We start from the raw sequence: 23,777 nt of genomic DNA on the forward strand, positions 1-23,777 counted from the left end.
GGCACAAATCTAAGCAACACCCAACGCAGGTCTGGAGACGGCAGCTGCTCAGGCCTATTTCTCAGCCATTTGTCTGCTTGCAGATTTATGTTTCACACACAGGACGTTTTGCATTTGCTTGGACACCGCCGCTGATCATTTATCATCGTGTGTGCACGTGAACCGCGAAAGCTGGGCCCGATCCCAGAGCCCACTGGGCGTGCTTCGCACAAAGAGCCGGGCTGGGCTGGGTGGAGGCAGCGGACAGGCCGTGAGGGGCCCGGCGGCCCTCCTCCCCGCCCCAGCCCCAGCCCCACAATAGGATCCCTGCGGTGATGGCCCAAGCACCTTAAAGGAAATTAAAGAAGCGTGTCTTCCGCTTGGGCTCACTGCCCAGCGCCGGCTGGGCACTCGCACCCTGTGCCCCAGCGGGGGTGAGAACCAGCCCTGCCGCAGGCCCCGGGCTCACAGAGAAGGACGGAGTCCAAGGCAGCCCGGCCTCCACTGCCTGTCCCTGGGCGGTCAGCCACCTCGGGCTACCTCCCGCGGGCGAAGGCGGGAGGGACACCGCAGAGGCCCGGTCCGCCGGTGCAGCCACGCCCCTCCGACATGCCTGCCGCGGAGGCCCGCCCATCGTCAGAACCCCGCCCCTTCCAGGCCACGCCCCCTCGCAGCCCGTGGCCGGGGTTTGACCGCCGCCGGGACCACGCCCCTCGCCACAGGCCCCGCCCCTCGCCAGTCCCGGCCCGGCTCCGCCCCTCGTCCGGTGGCCTGGGGGTGGCTGGAGGAGGAGCGTGCAGGCAGCGGACGGAGCTCTCAGAGCGGCCCGCTGCTCGGTCCCGACCCGGTCGTGAAGCCCCACCGTGCAATCCTCGGTGAGTACCGACTGGTCCCACCCACATCCCAGAGCTGGGGGCCGGGGGGCCACGCAGACCCGGCGGAGTCGCCCCGGGCCTTGTGTGCGGCGTCCGGGGCGCCGCGGCCCGGGGGAGGCCGAGGGGTGGTTCCGGGGAGTAATGTCCCCGGTGTCGCGCCGGGGGACCCCCCCCCCGCCGTGGCTCTCCTCCCGCCCTGGTTCGTGCGCGCCGCGGGGAGGCCGTGCGGGGCCGCGAGCGGGGGTCCGGGCCCCGCGGGGTGCGGGCCTCACGGCGGGTCCCTGCCCAGGCCCGGCCCGCGCCCCGACACCTCGGGAGTCCTTGTGGGGTGAGGGGAGCGGAGGGGGGTGAGGAGGAGACGGGTGGGCGCACCTCCTTCCTGCCCCCCCCCACCCCTCTGCAAGGGAGTTCTCGAACTTCTTTAATTTTTGGACTCAGTACCCCTTGGCACTCTCCAAAACGAGTGACCGAAGGAGGCTTCGTTCCTGCGATTTGTAGCTGTTATTTGTTATCTGTTAGTAAAGCCGAGAAACTTTGAGTGTGAGTAATATGTCGCTTGAAATTAATACCAGGCTAATTGTATCTTAACGCTGCACGTTGTTTTTTTTTTTTTTTTTGTAAACTCTGTTTTCCAAAACGAAGTTACTGAGTACAATATGGTACTGCTTTCCGTTTGCGAAAACTCTTTTTCAATCTCAGCTTTAAGACAAGTGCAGAGCTAAGTGCTGTGGTACTCTCCTGTAATCGCAGTACTTGGAAGGCGCAGCAGTTAAGATTTCCAAGTGTGGGGTCCGTCTGAGCTAAGTTTCAAGACAATTTGAGCTACAGGGACTATCTGTCTCAAAGAAGGAAACTTAATAAATAAATAAGGTTTTTGTACCTGCTCCTGCATACATCCCATTCTAATAATACATGCCAGGTAGCTCCTGGAGACTTTCACAGTGCCCAGCTAACAAAGGCAAATCGCATCTTAGGCTTATTATGGTAGTGGTCTTGACCTTGTAGATACATAGGAGTCTGGTGCACCACACTTTCAGAGTTGTGAGTGTAGGAAATGCTTAAGAGGCTTAATCCACTGAGCCCGCTTCTTGTTGGTGATTTGCCTGTAAGTGGAACACCTCCTCCACCCCAACACCAGAGATAGTGTTAAATGTGATCCAAGGGACCGAGCTTGATCACTTGGGATACCAAACGCTTGGTGCCCACATTCGATGGTGGCTCCGCTGTCAGCCTCCTGAAATCTCAGCATGGCTCAAATGAGGCTTCCGTTGTTTCTTTGCTTGTGTCAAAGCTGAGCCTGTTTGTGTTCTCAGCATTACAGCGCTGATGTTGCAAGCAGAATCGTGGGTTGAGAGCAGGGCCTCTGGAGAGATAGTGCCAAGTGTGTAGGGTGTGAGGATTACCAAGTCGTTGAGAGGTTATTTCCAAAAGAAGGAAAGAGCCGTTTGTTTTTTTTTAGCTCCTTTCCTGGTGCTCACTAGCCATGGGTTTGTTCCAAGAAGCTTCTCAGTCTTGGTGTTCTTTCATTTTCCACTTTCAGAGGTCTAGTGCTGTGTCTAGTCCTCATCCAACCCTACCAGAAAGTAGTTGTTCAACATGTCAGGGAGAGTCTTTCACTGGACTTCGCTTCGTCAGCACAAGTTCCTGAACAAAATTATAGACAAAGACACATCATAGGAAAAAACTTCTCTACTTCTGTCCTCTTCCCAAAGATTCTGTCATTGGAATAAAGCAGCTTGGACACTGCTGCTGATCATTTATAATAGTTTGTGCATGTGAACCTGATGCACATGTTACTGCAGAGTGAACTAGTGGGAGCAGGGACAGGAACCTAAACTCTGAGCCCCTTTTGTGTTCTTTGTAGAAGATTCTACACGTTGATGGTAGAACCTCACTTGTTTATCGTGTCAGGACATAGTTGCTGATCTGTTTATGACCTACCCAGTTCTGTACTGTACGCTGGGAAAGCGGAGCACAAAAGATAACAGTCCCTGTCTTTCTGGAGATTACAGTCTAACAGTTTAGGTTAATGAGACAATCCTGCCACATGTTTATGCGAAACATGGTCCAATTCCCTAATGAAAGTGTACTTCAAAAGCATGTGCTAAAAATACCAGTGCCACGTTGTGAAGATAATGGTAAAATTGAACGTTTATGAGCACATGCCTGGCAAAGAACTTCCTTTGTCTTGTTTCCTCCAGCCTTTTTATGGAATAACTCACTATGATTCTCTTAAGTGTTCTTTACAGGAAAAGTACTCCTAACCTGGCTAGCCTTAGGGAAGATACTTGATCTTTCCTGGCCCTAATGACTTCGGCTTAAAAGAGAAGGTTTGGACCATTGATAACAAGTGTTCATAGCAACCAGTGTTTTACTGCCGCTGCCTTATATTTGTGCCTGCTCTTCCCAACTCTATGGTCAGTGACATCACATTATTTTAGTTTGAAATAAGCTACGAAGAGAATATTTATACCATGGAACAGCCAGCGCTCCAAATCTGGGCTCTTTTCCCCTGGAGAGAATAGTGGTTAAACATTTACTAGAACACCATTGTTACTGTCAGAGTAAAGGTATTTTGTGTTTTTGTTGTTCTTGGTTTTTGTTGTTGTTGTTGTTTTAACATAAAACAGACTCACCTGACCAAAGACTTTGGATATGGGGTGTTTTTCACATCATAGAATATGACTCTGCAAATTTTCTGTGTAAAGTGGAAAACAGAACTATACTATCTCTATTGCAAATATACAGTGTGTAAGCAGTCATAGGCAATGTGCAAAGAAACATGGGTGTGTCCCAATAAAACTTTATGTACAAAAGCATGAGCTAGGCCACAGTTTGCAGGTCCTTGTCCTAGAATATCACAGCAGGAGCTCTGTTTCAAGATCATTTCATAGGAACAAAAAGTCTTCAGGACTTTATCCTAGGGACCTGAATCTCTAAGGTAGATGTAGCTGGGAATAGGAACTTCAGAGGATTTGGGATTAATCATTAAAGAATCTATAGCAGGTTGTTTAAAGGAATACCACATTTTCAAGTTTTGAGGACTTAGCCATTGATGCTCAATGGAAATCTGTATTCCCTACTCCTTTTTTGGAGCAATCCCAGGCCTAAGGTAGATGGACCTCCAGTCTAACTCAATGTGTAGATTTTCTTACACAAAACCCCATAGGATCTCTAACAGTATCCTGATTTCAGGACCAGCACCAAAGGATGTGCTTAAAAATCCTTGTACATCTGTATTTTACACATTGTATAGACACACAGTGTGTATTCATGTGTGTATATGCATATATTATGTACATGAGTGGTATGCATGTGCAATTACACAGCTTGTGAGTTTAAAGTAGCCTCTTAAATGTATGGAAGACAGACACCAAACCTCAGTGTATACCAGAAACAGGTTGTGAGCAGTAGAGGTGGAAGCCAATGGGGAAGCTTTATTTTTATAACACTAGATGTGTCTGTGTGCAACATTTATATATTATTTTTACAACTTTACAAAAAAAGTCCTTGAAATCTCAGCAAGCTATACTTTTTTTTTTGTCAAGTCATGGGGCTTGAACTCAGGGCCTGAGTGCTGTCCCTGAGCTCTTAGGCTAAAGGCTAGTGTTCTGCCACTTTGAGCCACAGCTCGACTTCTGTTTTTTCTGGTGGTTAATTGGAGATAAGAGTCTCATGGACTTTCCTGCCCAGGCTGGCTTTGAACCATAAGCCCCAGATCTCAGCCACCTTAATAGTTAAGATTACAGGTGTGAGCCACCAGCACCAAGCTAGCAAGCTACACTTTTTTAAAACGGAGCTGGGGTTCTTAAGTAATAAAAATCTGCCAGCACCCCTCTCTCTCCCAATAAAACTAATTGTCAAATTACACTTCTGAACTAGTATTTGCAGTGCTAGCATATATAAACTCAAACTGTCATTGAAATCAGGCCCTTCTCAAGTGAAAACTTTTTATTAAACAGTATTAATGTTTGACTCTTATTAACTCTTGTCCAAGGTTAGAAGTATTAGATCAAAGTGTCTCTTAAAGGGCCATTATACAGTCTTTATACTGGTGTTATAAAAAGGCTATGGATTTGCCAAAAGGTTAAGTTGCTTCTCTTGATGGGGGAAAGGGGTATAGATTTTTAGGTTTTTCTTCACCTTTATTTACAAGTGTTTCCCAGCATGAACAAATGATAAACTTGATATGAACAAAACCAGCCTCTATTGTTGTTTGCACATACTGAGGACAGAGTGGCCTCCATTTTTTTCATGCTGACTTATCACCAGCCTGCCTAGAAGCAGAACCCTGCTGGGTTTTTTCCCCCAGTGGGAAGTAGAAAGATAAGTGAGAAGAGCCAGGCCTGAGGAACTGAAGACAGACATACTGCAGTCACGGAGTGCTGTCGACTTCCCCCAAGGTCTCTTCTGACGCTTCTCTGCCGTTAATCACAAGGGGACATTAGAAAGTTCTGCATGGGTTTAATGCCTTCCGCTGACCATCATTAATTGTCCTTCATTATTATTATTATTATTATTATTATTTTAAATTTATTATTATTTTAAATTTATTTTAAATTTATTATTATTTTAAATTTTTTGCGAAAAATGTCAGAAGTACAAAGAAGTGAAATGGAAACTGTAAATCCTCCCCTCACTTGGACCTTTCCTTGACCTCACTCCTTTTTCCCTCTACCAGGTATTGGCTTCTTCATGTTCAACTATTGAACTTCACACACACACACACACACACACACACACACACACACACACACACACACACACACACACACACACACACACACACACACACACACACACACACACACACACACACACACACACACACACACACACACACACACACACCCCTCACTTGACCTCACTCCTTTTTCCCTCTACCAGGCATTGGCTTCTTCATGTTCAACTATTGAACTTCAGACACACACACACACACACACACACACACACACACACATCTCACTCCTTTTTCCCTCTACCAGGCATTGGCTTCTTCATGTTCAACTATTGAACTTCACACACACACACACACACACACACACACACACACACACACACACACACACACATTCTTTTTGGTTGTGACTTTTAAGAAGCTAGAGTCTATTGCCCACCACCAAGGAAGTCTTAAAATTATCCTGTCCTAATGGCAGCACCTGTGCACTTGCTGTTTCTCATTCTTTCCTTTTGTATTTGCTCTTCCCTCTAAATGTCTCAACCTGTCTTTCAGTCTTCTGATAGCCATTCTCAAATCCCAGCAGTAACACTCTTCCTGTGGACTTTTCTTATGACCATTATCTTACTGTAATTAAATGTGTGCTAATCTGCATCTCCTCATTCAATTGTAACTTTTACTTAAAAGCAATGTTTTCCTTATCTTCTTTTCTCCCGAGGTTATTTAGCTATCATAATGCAAAGTAGATACTCAAGAAATACATGCTAAATTAATTTGGATTGATCAAGATCATTGGGAGGAAATTTGAGTGTAAAAAAAAATCCATCATATTAAAAGAAACATTTTCAGACGTTACCTAGGGCCAAGAACATTTTATCCTATCTGCATATTGTTTTAAAACTCATGATGGGGCTGGGAAGGTGGCTCAGTGGTAGAGTGCTTGCCTCGCATGCATGACGCCCTGGGTTCGATTCCTCAGTACCACATAAAAAGAAAAGGCTGGAAGTGGCTTTTCAAGCCCCACAACCAACAAAATAAATAAATAAATAAAATAAGTAAATAAAAATAAAAACTCATGATGTACCTGTATAAAAAAGTGAAGGGGAACTGGAGCTTGACTCCAAGTGGTAGAATGCTAGCCTTCAGTAAAAAAAAAGCTCAGGGACAGTGCCCAGGCCCTGAGTTCAAGCCCCATGATTAATTTTATTTTTTAAGTGATGGTTTTGTTGTTTTCATTTTGTTTTTTAAGAAATATTTTTCACATATGTGTGTTGAATTGTTAACTCTTTTCTGACCTTAAAATGCCTCGTCCCAGGAAAACTACCTGAAAAAATAAATAAAACTAAACAGAGGCATTTTTTATTGAATGACTGAGTTTAATTATTTGTTATGTTAATTTTTTGAGGCACTGGGATTTGAACTTAAGACCTCATTCTTGCTAGGCAATGGCCTTCTGAATCCTGTACCTAGATCCTAAAATCTTTAGCAAAAGAAGTAGGTTATATTTAGAGCCCACCCCCTCAAGCCTCATGAAGTAAATTAATAGCTATACCATGAATGATGTAGCTCCCAGCATCCACTGTGCTTCAAGTATTAACCCATTTAATTATCCCAGCAGCCTTTGTCATGGGGCTTAGAACTGTACTCATAGGCATTATTACAAACAGAGGTTTAACAAACTATAAGGACTCTGCTTACAGCAGGTAAGTAATAGAGTTTGATTTTAAGTGCAGATTAGAAACCAAAAGAATTTGGGATTAGATGCTGTGAGCATGCAAAGACATGAAACCATCTTGCTAGGCATGATAGGTCTTTTGGCTCAGAACAAGTTCTTGTATCCCTTCATGCTTTGAAACTTCAAAGATGAGGTCACTTTCTGAACCAGTTGTTTCTCTGATTGCCCAGGTCCTACTGTAGCTTTGTTGTCAAGAGCTAATCCAGGCACTCTGCTGAATTATCAGACTCTGTCTGGGCACATACCCCTCTGTGGTTTTCTCACATTCTCTCCTGACCTAAGAACTCTGGGTACCATGGTGTCTTTGGATAATGGAATTTACCAGGGTCCATTGCCCCAATATGCGACACTTAATCGTTCATTATCCTTGTCAGCCTGTCTGTGCCCATTATTGTAGAACTACAAAGCAAAGCACACATTGTGCAAGTAGTCCAGGAAGTGACCTTCTGTGTGATTGAGAAGAATAGTAGTAGGCAAACCATTGCTGAGAGTTTTGCATATGCAAGAGCTGAGCCAAGACACAGGTTTAGTAGGTATGGTTTTTCATGATCAGGATCGTGAATAGGATCAGGAATAGCCTTGCATTTGAGGTTGTTGATTATTTTGACCCACACTGTTCAGAAAGGGAATCAGTCACCTCCTGAGTGCTGGTGATACCTATATTGTCCACATCAACCCATCCCATCATACAAATGTTGCCCAAATCAAGGCCATTTTAGACAGCTTGAGGTCCACTATCTGGTCCTCGGCACATGGGTACAATTGAGTTTGAAGATTATTTTAAAGTGAGTTTTGATTTTTAAAATCGATTTGGTAAACTTGAATCTGAGTACGTAAAGTGACTATAAAATGGTATTGTGTGTACAGTCTGCTGGGTGCTTCATGGTAGACGTGAGAGAGTTGGCTCTGGCATCAGGAAGCCTAGCCTTAACCCCCTAAACAGCTTCTTCCTTGTGATTGATGTACCATCCAGGAGACCTCTGCAGGTGACTAACCCCTGTGATGCAGTCTTGTCACCGTCTGCTTCTCTGGGGGTTGCAGTGCTCTGGCAGCGATGGAATACTTGCTCTATAATAGTCCACATTGATGCTGTTTTTCCCAAGCCATACCACCTGAGTTCCAGGGCCCCCCAGATGCATCGTATCTGAAACCAGCATCCCGCTTCCCATCTTGGTTATTGGCCCTGACATTTTCCCCAATAGAAACAGGAGTGATTTTAGACCTCTCTGTCCTTTCCTGCCCACTGACTAGGTGACTCTTTACCAGCCCTTACCCTGAGTCAGTCAGACCACACAGCCAGAGTGGTTTTGTTTTCAGGGCTAGTTCAAACCTTTCAGTGAGGCCCCCTCATGCTCCAGACCTGATTACCCACTTTTTTCCCTCTTAGCCTTTCCCCACATTCCCCTGCTTCATGCATAAGGAAGGACTTTGTGACTCCCATAGCATCCCTCTTGTGCCTTTACATGTATTGTTTCCTCTGCCAGCATATTCTTTCATTGACCTCCTACCTCCCTGCATTCGAGAAGTCTGGAAATGCTGTCACCTTCCCTAAAGGCCTTCCCCTCCCCCCTCCCATAGTAGACTCCGTACTCTTTCTGGATACTTCTTAATTGCCCTGCATCCACCACAGCTGCAGCCTGGACAGCATCATGGAGGGATTTTACTTTCCCCTTCTTATCCTGGTGATCTACAAATACCAAGTGCATGAATGAATCCCTGTCAGTTTCTTCTCTAGGCAGCCTGGCTGGGTCAGCACATCGTGCTGCTCCATTCCTTGTCGTACCTTGAACCCAATGAAATGGCAATCATGAGTAGAAGTCATGCCACCGTGTGAGTCACTGAGAGGGAGGCAGCATATAGCTGCCTTAGAGGCTGATGGATCTGAGCTTGCATTCCACTTCCCTCAACATACCTGCATCTGGCTGCAGATTTCCAGCTCAGAAAACGTGCTGCTATCCTTGTGATGGGAAGGCATGTGCTGGTTAATCGGGTCCTTCTGGTTGTTGCCATTCTTTTGGAAAATCAATGCTACATGAGTTTATCCATCAGGCCTCTGGGAACGTCATTAGCATGAGTCATCATCTCTGAGTCTAAGCAGGTCTGAGGCCCTCATGAAACCATGTTTACCTCTACAGCTTGGTGAGTGCTGAGATAAAGATTATCCTGTGAGACTTCTGGGGGCCAGACCCAGCCTCTAATGGTGACATCCTTTCTGATTTCTAAAGTTGAAAGTTCCTTATGATTTGTAAAATGCATCCAGGAGCTTGAGGAAATGATGTAGTGGATTTTTTTGTTGTTTTGTTTTGTTTTGTCAGTCATGGGTCTTGAACTCTGGGGCTGGGCACTGTCCTTGAGCTCTTCAGCTCAAGGTGAGTTCTCTACCACTTGAGCCACAGCACCACTTCCAGTTTTCTGGTGATTATTTGAGATAAGAGTCTCATGGACTTTCCTGCCTAGGCTGACTTTGAACCATTATCCTCAGATCTGAGCCTCCTGAATAGCTAGGATAATAGGCATGAGCCACCAGTACCCGGCTGCAGTGTTCTTAAAGAATGACTGGGTGCCCTTATTTGAAATAACTAGTATGTGTCTAGGATATTCTTATCAGATGAGCAGAAGAGCTCAAAAGCTATGTACATCTGACCATATAATATGATGCTAAGCGAAATGAACCCTATTGGACACAAGGTTTTTCTTTGTTGTTGTTTTTAATGTACTATGTGGATTTTTTTGTTTCTTTTATATGTTCTTCCCCCTGTGGTATATCCCCTGTTATCACTGTACTTGATTTTGGTACCCTGCATCTTATATACACTTATCTAATTTGGGGAGGGGTAGGAGAATACCAAAATGGTGAAACAAGGACACAGGATGACCCATTGCAACAATGATACTCACAAGACACTATGTTGGAAATGATCTTTACAATCTTGGCTAGGAGGGAGGAGTGGGGGAGATAAAGGATAGTAGGAAAAAACGAAGGAGGGGGTAAAACTATTTGACAACAAATGTACTCATTACCTTACTATATGTAACTATGTAACTATAACCCCTCTGTACAGCATCTTTACAATAAAATATTTTTTTAAAAAAATGACTTTTAGCATAAAAACATACAGCTGGCTGGCCCGTCCATCTGTCCTCAGGACTTTGGTGCAATAGGACTTGATTGCAGTCTCTGAAGGTGTCATGGGTAACTCTGGGGAGCTGCAGCGTAGAAGACCTCCACTCGAAGCAAAGACTGAGGATGAGGTCAGGCTGGGTCTGGAACTTTCTGAGGAGCCCTGCCTCCAGTTCTTCCTCTGCTTTATGGCCAAATGTTTCATGACCCTGTGATGGCTTGCTTTTCCCAGCTGATTTCTGGAATCTAGAAATGTCGAGTTCACATTATGCTTTCATTAGCCCCATGTTAGTTACCAAAATGCAAAAAAATGAATGCACCTATTCTTTTGAGCTGGCACAACTAATGCAATGAGCTTAAATGATGTGTTAGATTAAGTTCATCTGTGAGAGATGTGTATGACCCTGCTCCCCCTTCAAACATATCCCAGAATTCAGGAGCCAAAAGAGCCAACGGAACCCCATGCTGTAGTATACCCCAAGCCCCCCACATTCTGACCATAGCTGTATACATGTGCTCAGTAAGTCACGATCATTTCTCTAAGGCAGCCTGAGAGTTTCTAGTGTTGCTTAATGATGAAGTTGAGTAATATAAAAGATTAGATTACATTTCAGGGATAGCCACTTTTGTGTGTGAGCTTGAACTCAAGTACCTCCACTTCTGGTGTGTTTGCTGCTTTATTTGGAAATAAGAGTGTCATGGACTTTTCTGACAGACTGCCTTTGAACTTCCATCCTTAGATCTCCTGAGTAGCTAGGATTGCAGGTGTGAGCCACTAGCATCTGGAAGGAATAACCATTTCTTCATTGCAGTTTTGGCACACAATGCATTAATTTCTTATTGAACTTTAACAGATATGATATTAGAGACCTTTAGGCCAGATGTACAAGCAGGGTTTGTAGTTGTCTTTATCATTCCCTGCAACGTCTGACATGTTAGGCCGCTGCTGTCTCCTTACCTTCTCTGTTTTGTGTTCTTTTGCCCTCACTCACTTGGTTCTGTAGGCCATTCCGTAGGGCCACATCAGTATACCTCTACCTCAGTGCCCTTGCATGGGATCCCCCTCACTTCCTTCAACGCTGTCTCTGCTCAGATGGCTCATGTCAGTGAGTTCTTTTATGATCATGCCTCATCCTAACCCCATGGCTTCTTCACTCTAATTTTCTTGCCCTCCATTTCCACAGCACAAATAGATCACTGTCTGACATTCTGTCTGTATGTTTATGTATTTGTGTAGTGCAGCTCCTTCCATAAAATGGAGGCATTGTACTATAAGGGCAAAGAATTTGTCTTTGTGTTCACTGCTATCTCCCTAGAGCCTAAAATAGTTCTTGGCACTCCACTCATTAGAAATTAATATAGGTATACATTGAGAGAATGAATGAACAAATGCACAAACAAGTGAATCACAAGTTGTTTTTTTTTTCCCTTAGGACTGTAAAGATCATCAACCAACGTTATATTAGATCACTTGATCATTAAAGCACAGGAGAGTTATATGACTAAACCAAAATGGAACTAATTCATTGACCCACCATGAGAGCTTTTAAAAGATCTAGAATATATTGAAACATTCTTGTTGGTTATGCAGAGGAAGATCGAAAGCTTGGAGAAAATAGACTGATGACATACAAATTGAGTAAAGGAGAGGTTTACTACTGGGCAATGGCAAAGCACTCTGACGCAGAAGCATTGCTGCACTAGACTTAGCATACAGAGCACCCTGCAGGTTATAAGTGAGCACTGTTACAGTCCTGTTAAAGAGCCATTCTTTCTCCAAGATCCTTCTCTACCATTCTCTGTTTATTTGTTTTGCTAGTCTCTCTCGAAAGTGTTCTTCTGGCTTCTCCTTCCATATTTTAAAATTTTACAAGTGTTTAGTTCTGAGTTAAGAGGTTTTTTGTTGTTGTTGTTGTTCTAGTGAGATCATGTTTATCAAGAGCTGAAATAAAGTGGTGGCCTGGTCTCAGGGCAATTTTAGATAGTAAACTCATCCACATGCATACACATCACGTAAAGCAGAGGACTAACCAACCCTGTGCTTGTAAAAGAACCCAGCTGACAAGGAGCCATGGTGATTTTGCTGTCTTGGAGAGTTCTGATCACAGTGTTGCTTGCGCTTACATAGACATACTTGGAATCTTTTCTTTCAACCAGATTAGTTGTTTATAAGTCACAGAATGTTTAGATACACAGCACATACTTTAGGAATGGGACCAATTAGTTTCTCTTTAAGCAGAGGGGAATATGAAGCATGGCTAATCTTAGTGAAGTGAACCCTAGAGATAAAGTGACATTACTTTGACTTTGAAGTTAGAACTTAGGAAAATGCAATATGAATGTGTTTAAGTGTGTGGAAGAGAGGTAGGTTCACCACAAGAAATACAGAAGAAACTTCCTTTGGGTTGTCTAAAAACCTACCTCTTGTGTGTCTTTCAAAATCTTAAATAAAGTCTGCCTTGTGCTACTCATGCTTTAGACCATGGAGGGGTGATTCTCAGCTGATTACTTGAAGGTTCTTGCAAACCATATAGGTCCTCTGAAGGCTGTGTCCACACCCAAAACAAAAAGCACAAAGCACAAATTATCTTTACCTCACTACTGGTAACTCTGATAACAAGAATTCTACTGTTAGGGGTCACTTCTCTCCTCTCTTTTCCTGTGGTACACAAATGCTGGACTGTCCGTATGACGGGTTAAAAACTGTACCTCTTTATTATAAGGCAGGGATTCAGTTATGATAGTAGAGACTGACGAATCATAAACGTTTGTACTCTGTGGGATAGAGACTATAAAAGGAAAGTCTCCCCCCCCCCAACCCTGATCATTGGCATTTGGCTAATAAATAAATGCCAATACAAATCTCTACAGATCTGGATGAAATGGATAAAATCATAGCATAGTACCACTCTTGGGTCAAGATTCTAATATTGACTCATTTGTTATCAGCTGGTGTAGGGTCCAACATGGTTTGCTAGCAAGGTGATGTTTTAGCTGTGCTTAGTCTCCCTCACAAAACCCATTTTGCAGGAATGCTGCTTGGGTTTGGAAGTTCAGCCTGGGGTCATACATAACAAAGCTCACAGGCCCAAATGGGGATTTTGCCTATGATTTAAACTAATGAGTCTCTTATCTTATTGTCACCCATGATGTTCACAATTATGCAAGCAGAAAGTCAAATTGTGCAACACATTTTAGATCTGTCATTTGTGTGAGGGGAAATCTTGCTGACTGCAAGTCTCACACATAGATGGAGACTAAGAGCAGTCCTAGCCCTGCCAGGGTTACACAGCTAAGTCTTATTCACATTAATATTTTAGTCATGTTCCTTGGAAATGAGAACATTTGGTCACTAGAGGTCATCTTAGTGTCATTCAGTTTGACCTGTTTGGCAGTCAGGCAGTTTACAGAGGAAGAAATTCAGATATCTAAGAAGACAAATAAGAAATTATTCAGCTTTACTTGCTATTGAAGAAATGCCAAGATAGGTGGTTTTAATCTCTCAACTTGACAAAAATGTAAGAACAAGTTATGTTGCCTGGTTGGGGTAGCCCCATTCACAGCTCAGAGAAGGGTCATTAAATGCATTCAGACTTTACCAGCACCTTAATGTATGTCACACAGGACATCAGAACCCTTTCACCCAACTCCTTCTGCTAATAATTGAAATCCAGGAATTTAAGAGAATTGATTGGGGACAGTTTAAAGCTATGTACGTGTGCAAGGTTTGCAGCGTTGAGTGGTAATACTTTGAAACACCCTAAGTATTTTAATGATAAAGCTTTCCATGAATCATTTATCTATTCATGTAGTAGATTTTTATTTTAAAGTGATGTAAAATATCACGGTTATCCCAATGAGATATTTGTGATCTACCACTCACTGAGAAAAATTTGCAAAACAATCGGTTCTAATAATTTAAAACTACCCTGAGAATTCATAGTAAGAAAAAAATCTAAACTGTATTATTACAGAGATCTTTTATTTTCTTCTTTAATTCACTTGCGTTTTGTGTTGTCTATATAATGAGGATCTGTTTGTGGAACATTTTTTTCATGTTTTCCAATACATTTTTATTTAAATTTTATTGTAAAGGTTATGTACAGAGGAGTTACAGTTACATAACTTAGGTAATGAGTAGATTTCTTTTTGAACAGTGTTATCCTCTCCCTCATTTTCTCCCATGCCCCCCAACCCCCCTCCCGTCTCCCTCAAGTTGTGTGAAGTTCATTTCCAACATAGTGTCTAGTAAGTATCACTGTTGCATTGATTCACCCTTTGTTCCACTATTTCTGTGTTTCCCCTTCCCTTCCCCAAATCAGATAAACATATACTCAAGACAAAAAGTACAGAAATCAAAAACAGTGACAACAGGGAATAAACCAAAAGGGAAAAAAAGGAAAAAAGAAATAACTGCAAATGGTACAAAAAAAACCCCACAAAACTCTTGTTTCCATTTCTTGGAGTTCATTTTGTTAAGTACCATTTTATATGGTCATATGCACATAGCTATTGAGCTATTGTGATCCTCGCCTAAGAATATCCTCCTATGTTCTCACTGTGCAATGCTTAGAGTAATATTTAATTAACCATGTCCAACCAAGTGTAACTGTATGTCTTTTTGGATTAACATGTAGATTTATGGACATATTCTATTAATTACAAATGAGGGAAGCATGCAGCCTGTGTTTCTTTGGGTCTGGCTTACTTTTTCCAAGTCCTTCCATTTCCTTACAAATGAGGTGTTGATTCCATATTTTAGCTATGGTAAATAATGCTACAGTGAACATGGTTTTGCTGGTGGCTGGTTTGTGATCATTTGGGTAAATGCCCAGACGTAGGATTGCTGGGTTCTAGGGAAGCTCTATGTTTAGTCTTTTGAGGAACCTCCGTACTGCTTTCCAGAGTAGTGGAACAAGTTTACACTCCCACCAACAGTGCAGTAGCATTCCTTTATGGCCACATCCCTGCCAGCATGTTATTATTAGTTTTCTTGATAATGGCCATTCTAACTGGGGTGAGTGGTTTGCATTTCTTTTATGGCCAGAGATGTTGAGCATTTCTTCATGTGTCTGTTGGCCATTCTTATTTCTTCTTTGGAGAAATCTCTCTTTAAGTCTTTAGCCCATGTATTGATGAGGTTGCTGTTTCTTTGAGGATTTGGGGTTTTGGGGGGGGGGATTTTTTGAGTTCTAAGTATATTTTAGATATGAGGCCTTCGTCTGATGTATAGCTAGTAAAAACCTTCTTTATGGAGTATTTTCTAAATTGTCACTACCCAAGAAGGTTGCTAGTTTGGTATCCTGGCACAAGAGAAGGAGGAAAGGGAATTGGGGACTGGGTCAGAGGAAGAATCAGCTTGATTGGCATTTGTGGCTTGATTAAAGTCTGGGACTAAAGCTAAATATGAGCCATTCCAGGATTCTCTTCAGACCAATTTTATTCTGTTAGTGGATAAGGAGAGGGATCTGAGATAGCACAGTGGATTTTATCTACAATTTTAGTCACAAATTTACTTTTCAATAAATATCAGACATTAAAGAAAGACCTAAATATTTGATAGTTCCAGGAAGTTTATGAGCTAGTCTCTCTTTCATTCAAAGAATATTACAAAGCACCTTTTTTTTTTTTTTGCCAGTCCTGGAGCCTTGAACTCAGGGCCTGGGCACTGTCCTTGAGCTTCTTTTGCTTATGGAAAGCACTCTACCACTTGAGCCACAGTGCCACTTCTGGCTGTTTCTGTTTATGTAGTACTGAGGAATTGAACCCAGGGTATCATGTATGCTAGGCAAGTACTCTACTACTAAGCCACATTCCCAGCCCTATAGGGCACCTTTTTTTGTATTTTTTATTGAGTTGATGGGGATCAAATTCAGGGGCTACTGCATGCCAGGCATGCTTGGAAAGTTCTCTACCATTGAGCTAGATCCCCAGACCCCAATTCTCATTTCACAGATATGATTAGAGGTATTTATGAGCTGGGTTAAATGTAGCTGGGTGCCAGAGGCTCATGCCTGTAATCCCAGCTACTCAGGAGGCTGAGATCTGAGGATCACGGTTCAAAGCCATTCCAGGCAAGGAAAGTCCATGAGACTCCTAATCTCCAATTAACCACTGGAAAACCAGAACCGACACTGTGGCTCAAGTGGTAGAGCACTTTGCCTTGAGCTGAAGAGCTCAGGGACAGCATCCAGGCTCAGAGTTCAAGCCCCATGACCACCACTAACAACAACAAAGAAGTAAGTAGTAAGAGGGCAGAGCAAAGTAGCAGATTAGAAGCATCTACTGTTTTCACTCAGACAAGGGAAAGAATCTGATATCACAGAAGAGAGTAGACTCTGAAGAGAGGAAAGAATAGAAAAGTACCAGAAACCATGCAGGAGGTCACAGGGAAGCACAGAGGTAGGTACAGAGGGAAAAAGAAAAAGCAGCAGCCAAGACCTCTGAGCTGCCCCACAGTTACCCTGTTAGGGAAGAGACCATTGAAAATTGCAGTACAAGACAAAATGAGAAGGTCCTACATTACCAACAGACCACCAACTCTAGCTGTGAGAAAAGCCCACACATCCAGCAAACCTTAACACCAGCACAAGGCTATGTGGGGCAGAGACCATCCTTGTAGGGAAGGCTTAGTGAGGAAAGGCATTGTGCAGCTTCTCAGCAGCGAACTGGGAGGGAGTCACTATGAGAGACTGGCATCAGAGCATGGCCCAAGGGCTCACTGGACACTTCACCATAACTTTTGAGTAAAATTTAGAAGCAGTGGTTGAGAAGAAAGAAGTGTGTCTGACAGGACCCTGTAAATAAGAGTAAAACACCGGGAAATTACACTGTCAGCGTCCACACTGGAAGCAGCAGTCGTTCAGGTGATAGGGGTTTGATGCGAATGTTCCAAGGTAGCACACAGCAGAGGCACTGATCTGACACCTCTGTGTTCACCCTGGGGAACGTGTGTCTCATGATGCCAGCAGAAGCCACCCTTAAAGGCATCTGAGACCCCAAAGACGGCCCTCCCAGAGGTTTGTCCATGAAAGCCTTGCAGCTTCCTGTTGGATCACACCGTAGAGATGCTGGGATGGCCACCACTGTTTTCACCCTAGGAGAAGGGCAGCCTCTTATCACAACACAGGCATAGACTGCCAGCACACTGCCATGAGAGACAGCTGCGACTCAGAAGACACAGGCATGGCAGTTGTCCACAGCTCCATCCTAACCCTGCCAGGAGATAATCCCAATACCACAGCCAACATAACCATGACCCTTTGAGCCGAAGGTCTACCAAGTACTCCTACTCCAGGGCCTGCTCCCTGGCTGTATGTGGAAGACAGAGCTCCCAAATCGAAAGAATATGATTTCCTTTTGTGAATGGAGGTTGTTGAAACACTGCACTATGAGTCCCACTCTCCTGTGTGCAAAACCTACCTCCGAAAAACATGATTTGTAAATCACCAGCTGATATTTCCTGACGAGTTGGCTTTGATGCCAACTGTTCCACGAAATAATTTTCTTGGCTTTCAGAATATAGGTGCAGTGCAGGTGTAAGCTGTCTCTTCAGTCCTTTTGTATACTTAGTCTTCAGCCATCTTTCTTGATTTTGTGGCCAGAGAGAATATACTTCAGCAGGTGGAAAGGACCCAGGAAGAAGTTCTGAATGATGGCTCCAACTTCACTGCTTAAAATATATCTTGCCCTTTTCTTTTTTAAGTCTGTCCTCTTCATTTTTTTCTCCTTTTTTTTTTTTACTCTTGCCTCCATGTATTATCTCATTCTATGAAGAATTAGAGATGATAGCTCCTGAACATATTGTGAAATGTCCATGCTGATTTCCCTTTCCAACAAGGAAACAAAAAAATAACCTCTAGCCCTTTCCCCTAAAATCCATGTCTATTCTCCAGGTTCATTTCTGTCTTTTGTTATGTAGTGAAGATTGGATGAAACAGAGAAAGAGTCCGGAACACCATGGGAGGAGGACAGGGGCAGAAAAGAACTACCAGACTTTGCCAGACTTGCATGTAGGGGTTATTTTCCCAACTTTCCAGCAAAACCAGTTTTAATTACTGTAACAGGGCTGCTGTTGTTTTCTACTGACCTTTGGCTTAGTAAGATTGGCAAGGGACGGACGTGACAATGTCTGACTTAGAATAGTTGCTGGAGGATCCCTGTAGCATTCAAACCTTAATCTTCTGCTTAGGGGCAGGTGAGTGGCCACAGCCAACATCATCTTTAGAACAGGAGTCACTGGTGGAGTGGGGTAGTAGAAAGAGTCAGTTATATGCCCTTGGGCAAGATTTTCTGTTGTTGGAGTTGCAGCTTCCATAGCTAGAAGATGGGAATCATAATAAGCTTGTGTTCATGGACCTGTTGCCAGGACTAGAAAAGATGTCACGGGCAGCTTGGCACATGCGTGTGCTTACTGAGTAGTTGCTTCTTCTCTCTCCTAACTTCTGCAGGTAGAATTTGCCTGCTGACTATAATGAAACTCTAGACCATTATAGTTCCTAAGGACACAAGGAGTCAGACACCAGAGCTCTTCCCATCCACGTTTTTTTCAAAGCTACATTGGCAGCTCCCAAGATGCTGACTTCATAGACGCGTGGCAAGCATCTGTGTGAAGGCAGTGGCAGGTTCAGGGCATCTGTGAGCTGCAGGGAAAGGAAATCATCAGACTTGGTGTCACTGAAGAATGGCAAAGCTGGGTACACCCTAGTTACTGGTTTAAACAATGAATTTCAGCAGATTTCTGCTCCCCACCTCCCTTTAGGATGTGGTCCAGAAGTAGGGGCGATTCAGAAATGTAAGACTGTCTAGATGATGGACAACTTATCTAGCTCAGTCCTGCCTAGAGCTCCCACCACCTCTTCTGACCCCTGAGTGTCTGAAACATCTCCCGCACTCTCTGGAGATGCTCTTCTGTTGGCTCATTCATCCAGGCAAATGAATCAGTAGTTTTATAGTGGGAGTTGCTATTGTTTGGGATAGGAAAGTTGAATTTGGGACCTTGGCATGGGTGACAAACCAAAGAGTGGCTAGCAGTATGGCTTCTGTAAGTAATACCTATGTTCGGAATTCCTGTTTAATGGAATTATAGTCTCATTTTCTGAGCCAAAGATTTTTCAAACTCAGAGGAACCAGCATAGTTTTTGCCTTCTGTCCTGTTAGTGGAGATTTTAACAAATTTTGTGCATTTGTGTGGGCTTTATCTACTATGCACTTTCACCTCAAGAACTAAATGCACCCTACTTGTGCACCCTGCTTCTCATGTAGGGTTCTCTGTCCCTAAGTTAGGCTGAGCCCTTCCTCTCCCCTGTATCCTGAGTGCTGTCCCACTGAACTGGGTGTGAGTTTCTCATCTTGCTTTCCACAGCCCCCAGCCAGGGTTCTGTGCTCAAACCACCTGCCCCTTTCTCCATCTGTTCTGATTCTGTAAATCAAATGGAGGGGAGGGAACACTTCAGAATCTGTTTTTCACAAGAAAGACATGAAGGTATTTCCAATACAGTCAGCCTAAGTTACATACTTTTATAAACATTACTGATGCCCTACTATAACTGTTTGGCCTGGCTGGGACTTTCTCTCTTAACTTTCCACAATTCCTAGAGAAGGAAGTTGGTACAGAATGAGTCCTGCCTTTTTCTCCTGCTGAAAAGCAGCTGCTGTAGATACCATGTAATACAAGAGGAGATGACATGTTCCAAGGACAGAGTGCTAGACAAATACTGTGTGTTTGTCTTCTCCTGCCTGGCTCAAATATCTGTAGCATGTTCTGTTACTTGCTACACTGGTAACTCCAGGAACACAGAGGCTGCTTCTCAACCAACTGGTTGGCCTCAAAACTACTTGATGCAGGTTTGGTACCCTGTATTGAAGCTTAGGATGAAAAGCATTTCAAGTTTCAGATGACTTTTGAATGTTTACACATTCATGAGACTCCTTGGGGATGATACCAAAGTCTCAACATGAAATTCATTCCATGTGTAAAACCTTATACACATGGCCTAAAGGTATTAATACACCTTTCACAGTGACTGTCACTTGATATCAGGTGTAAAATTTTCCACTTGTGGCATCATGCTGGCACTCAAAAAGTTTCAGATTTGGGGGCATTTGGGATTTCATCTTTTTGAAGAGGGGGTACCCAACTCATACTGGATCTCAGACAGAGGTGTTTTAACATATGTGTTTTCCATTTTAAATCATTTTTTAAAGTTATATGTGTACACAGTTAAAAACATAAATAATACTGAAGGATACACAATAAAAAAAGTGAGACTTCCAGCCAGGAGCTGGTGGCTCATACCTGCAATCCTAGCTACTCAGGAGACTGAGATCTAAGGATCACAGTTTGAGGCCATCTTGGGCAAGAAGTCCATGATACTTTTGTCTCCAATTCAGCATGAAAACAGCCAGAAGTAGAGCTATGGCTCAAATGGTAACGTGCTAACCTTTAGCAGAAAAAAAAAAAAGCTCAGGGACAACTCCCAAGCCCTGAGGTCAAGCCCCAGCACCAAAAAAAGGAGAGAGAAAGAGGAGAGAGATGTCACCTGTGATGGAACCTTGCCTTCTGCTAAACAGGTAAGTCCATATCAGATGTCAGTGTATGTATATATTCAGATTCCTGTGTGGAACATCCTCCATTTCCCTATTCACTGCCTCTTAGCAGTAGAAGGATACTGGGAAGTTATAGAAATAAGACAAGTTGGAGTTGTATGTGGCTTTCTCAGTAGCTTTACAGAAGCCCATTTCATTGCTAAGAATATTATTCTTATATTCATTAAGTATTACCCACCCCCATTTTGAAAAGAAAATAAGTGATTCTCTAAGTGAATGTGTACCATAATTGTTAAATAGGGCCTAACTTCCAAAGGAAAAATTAAGTTCTTTCTTTTTCAGGGAAGTGTGACCATCAGTGATCATGAAGAACCCCTTTGTGCACGTTGTTGAGTCCCTAGATCCTGCACAACCAGAAAAGAAATTCTTCAATTTGAATAAATTGGAGGATTCAAGATATGGTAGGTACATACTCTCATGTAATTGTTCTGTTTTAGTAGTTTGAATATTACTAGCTTAATGATTAAGCTTTGTAACATTTTACCCTCTAGGAGAGTTGGTAGAGGGAGATAGCAAATGAATGGGAAAATGTTCTTGGATTAAGCATACTGGTATGTGTATGCAGACACACACACACACACACACACACACACACACATACACACACACACACTTATATTGATGACTTTTTTTAGTATTTTTTATATTATATACATGTAACACAGTATTTATATGAACTTACCAATCCATGCTCTGTAAATTCCATATAAGATCATGTTTATAAAACTTAAGGATTAGGAAGCAGAGTCTCAGGGAGAGCTACTGACACAGCTCAGGTAACAAATTATTTGAGGTGCAGAAGGAAACAAGAACCAAAGTCGTTTTTATCCCAGACTCCTTGTTTATGCTACCTTTGTTGCCTTTTCCAAATACTATTGGTAATTTTCCTATACCAAGATCAAACTTCTGTTTTGCAAATAAACAAAATTAATTTTCTTTAATTACTATAATGCTATCTTAGAAATTTCAGCTGCAGGTGACCATGTTGTGATATTTAGGATCTTCCTTTGAAAGATGTCTGCAGATATACTGGAAGTTCAGTTACAATAATTGTAAATGGGTTATTTTCTCAGTTTTGGAGCTTTAGTTTTAATAAGGAATAGGTTCTGTGCATATATAAATGTATATATTACTTGATAACTAACTGATAGTGAGATGTGGTGAGTTAAGGAAAACTTCATGTTATTGCAACCCAAGGCAAGGCAACCATTTAAAATGAAAAATAAACTAGGATATTTTGGTTTGCTTAAACTGTCAGTTACTTTGTCCTTTTCCCTGTTAGTAGAATAATCTGATGCTTCATATCAAGTTTATGTACAGATTGAGTTCAAAGAGAGCTCTTAAGGTGCCTTACGATTTCATTTCAGGTTATTTTCTAATGCTTTCCCTTTATTCCTAGGACGCTTACCATTTTCTATCAGAGTTCTTCTGGAAGCAGCTGTTCGGAACTGCGATGAGTTTTTAGTGAAGAAAAATGACGTTGAAAATATTCTCAATTGGAATGTCATGCAGCACAAGAACATAGAAGTGCCATTTAAGCCTGCCCGTGTGATCCTGCAGGACTTTACGTGAGCCTAATGTCACTTCTCTTCCTCTTCCCCTCTTGTCAGCCTTTCAATGACTGTAAATTGTCACCTAGTATTTAGACACTTTTGAAAGAAAAAGGTGGCTCTTCCTACATCCACAAGAGTAAACTGGGATTGTTTCCTCCCATTTCTAGAAATGCTCACTTCCCACCATGGCCTCTTTTCTGTGACATACATAACCCTCCCATTAAAAAAAAAAAAAAAAAAAAAAGATGTTACCTCAGCTGGGAATGTGGCTTAGTGGTAGAGTGCCTCTCTATCATACATGAAGCCCTGGGTTTGATTCCTCAGTACCACATAAACTAAAAAAGCTAGAAGTAGCACTGTGGCTTAAGTGGTAGCCTTAACCAAAAAGAAGCTCAGGGACAGTGCTCAGGCCCTGAGTTCAAACCCCAGGACAGGTTAAAAATAATAATAATAATGTTCCAGAAACCAAATTTTTTTTCTAAAGGAAAATTACTGATTTTTTAGGTAACAAAAGCAGCAATTTACTTGACTTAAATATGTCTCACAGCCTACTTTTCTGAATTAGATCCATTCCTTAAGTTTGGTGTGAAATTGAAGGTGTGTTCTATCTTCTCGAGGCCTTTGACTACCCCCCTCTTTTATAAATGGGAAGCAATTATGGCAAAAAAAAAGAAAAAAAGTTTCCAAGGGAACATGTCAGCCTTCCTACAGTTTCTCTACCAGTCCATAGTTGTGGCCTAGTTTTATAGCTGCATGTCAAGAGTCCATCAGTCATAGCACATACTACTTATGAGATTTCTGCTCAGAGAAATATGCTTAGAAACTTCCACCTTTCTAAGTCACCCACTGTTACCTTCTCTGATGAACAGCCCCTTGTCAGCACTGTCAATGGTAGCAAAAGTGTAAAATCCAATTACCCACAGTTAAGGCTGTTTAATCCTTTCTTCCCCTAGGGGTGTTCCAGCTGTGGTTGACTTTGCCGCTATGCGTGATGCTGTGAAGAAGCTGGGAGGAGACCCAGAGAAAATCAACCCTGTGTGTCCCGCTGACCTTGTGATTGATCATTCCATCCAGGTTGATTTCAACAGAAGGTGAGGCAGGATTATGAGTTCTTGAGTGTTCTGTTTTGTGAAAAATCTTGAGGTAGAAGTTGGTTTTGTCTTTGGCCTTTTCTTTTCGAAATGTGTTTACTTAGAAGAAAATCTTTAAAAGGTATTGTCAGGAATAT

At 42.7% G+C, this 23,777-nt stretch overlaps 1 protein-coding gene across 1 annotated transcript in view; it reads left to right on the plus strand.

Annotated features, from left to right (window-relative positions):
* The first annotated feature begins 756 nt into the window (after positions 1–756).
* Positions 757–23,777, plus strand: part of Aco1 (aconitase 1) — a 51,647-nt gene continuing 28,626 nt past the window's right edge. The window contains exons 1-4 of the mRNA XM_070008503.1: positions 757–854; positions 21,279–21,397; positions 22,396–22,564; positions 23,503–23,640. Of these exons, the coding sequence (XP_069864604.1) occupies positions 21,301–21,397; positions 22,396–22,564; positions 23,503–23,640 (404 nt within the window). The 5' untranslated portion in view covers positions 757–854; positions 21,279–21,300. The remainder of the gene's footprint in view (positions 855–21,278; positions 21,398–22,395; positions 22,565–23,502; positions 23,641–23,777) is intronic.

Source organism: Dipodomys merriami, unplaced genomic scaffold (genome assembly GCF_024711535.1).
Source record: "Dipodomys merriami isolate MVZ:Mamm:240054 unplaced genomic scaffold, mDipMer1.0.p SCAF_11, whole genome shotgun sequence".
Classification (NCBI taxonomy): Eukaryota; Metazoa; Chordata; class Mammalia; order Rodentia; family Heteromyidae; genus Dipodomys; species Dipodomys merriami.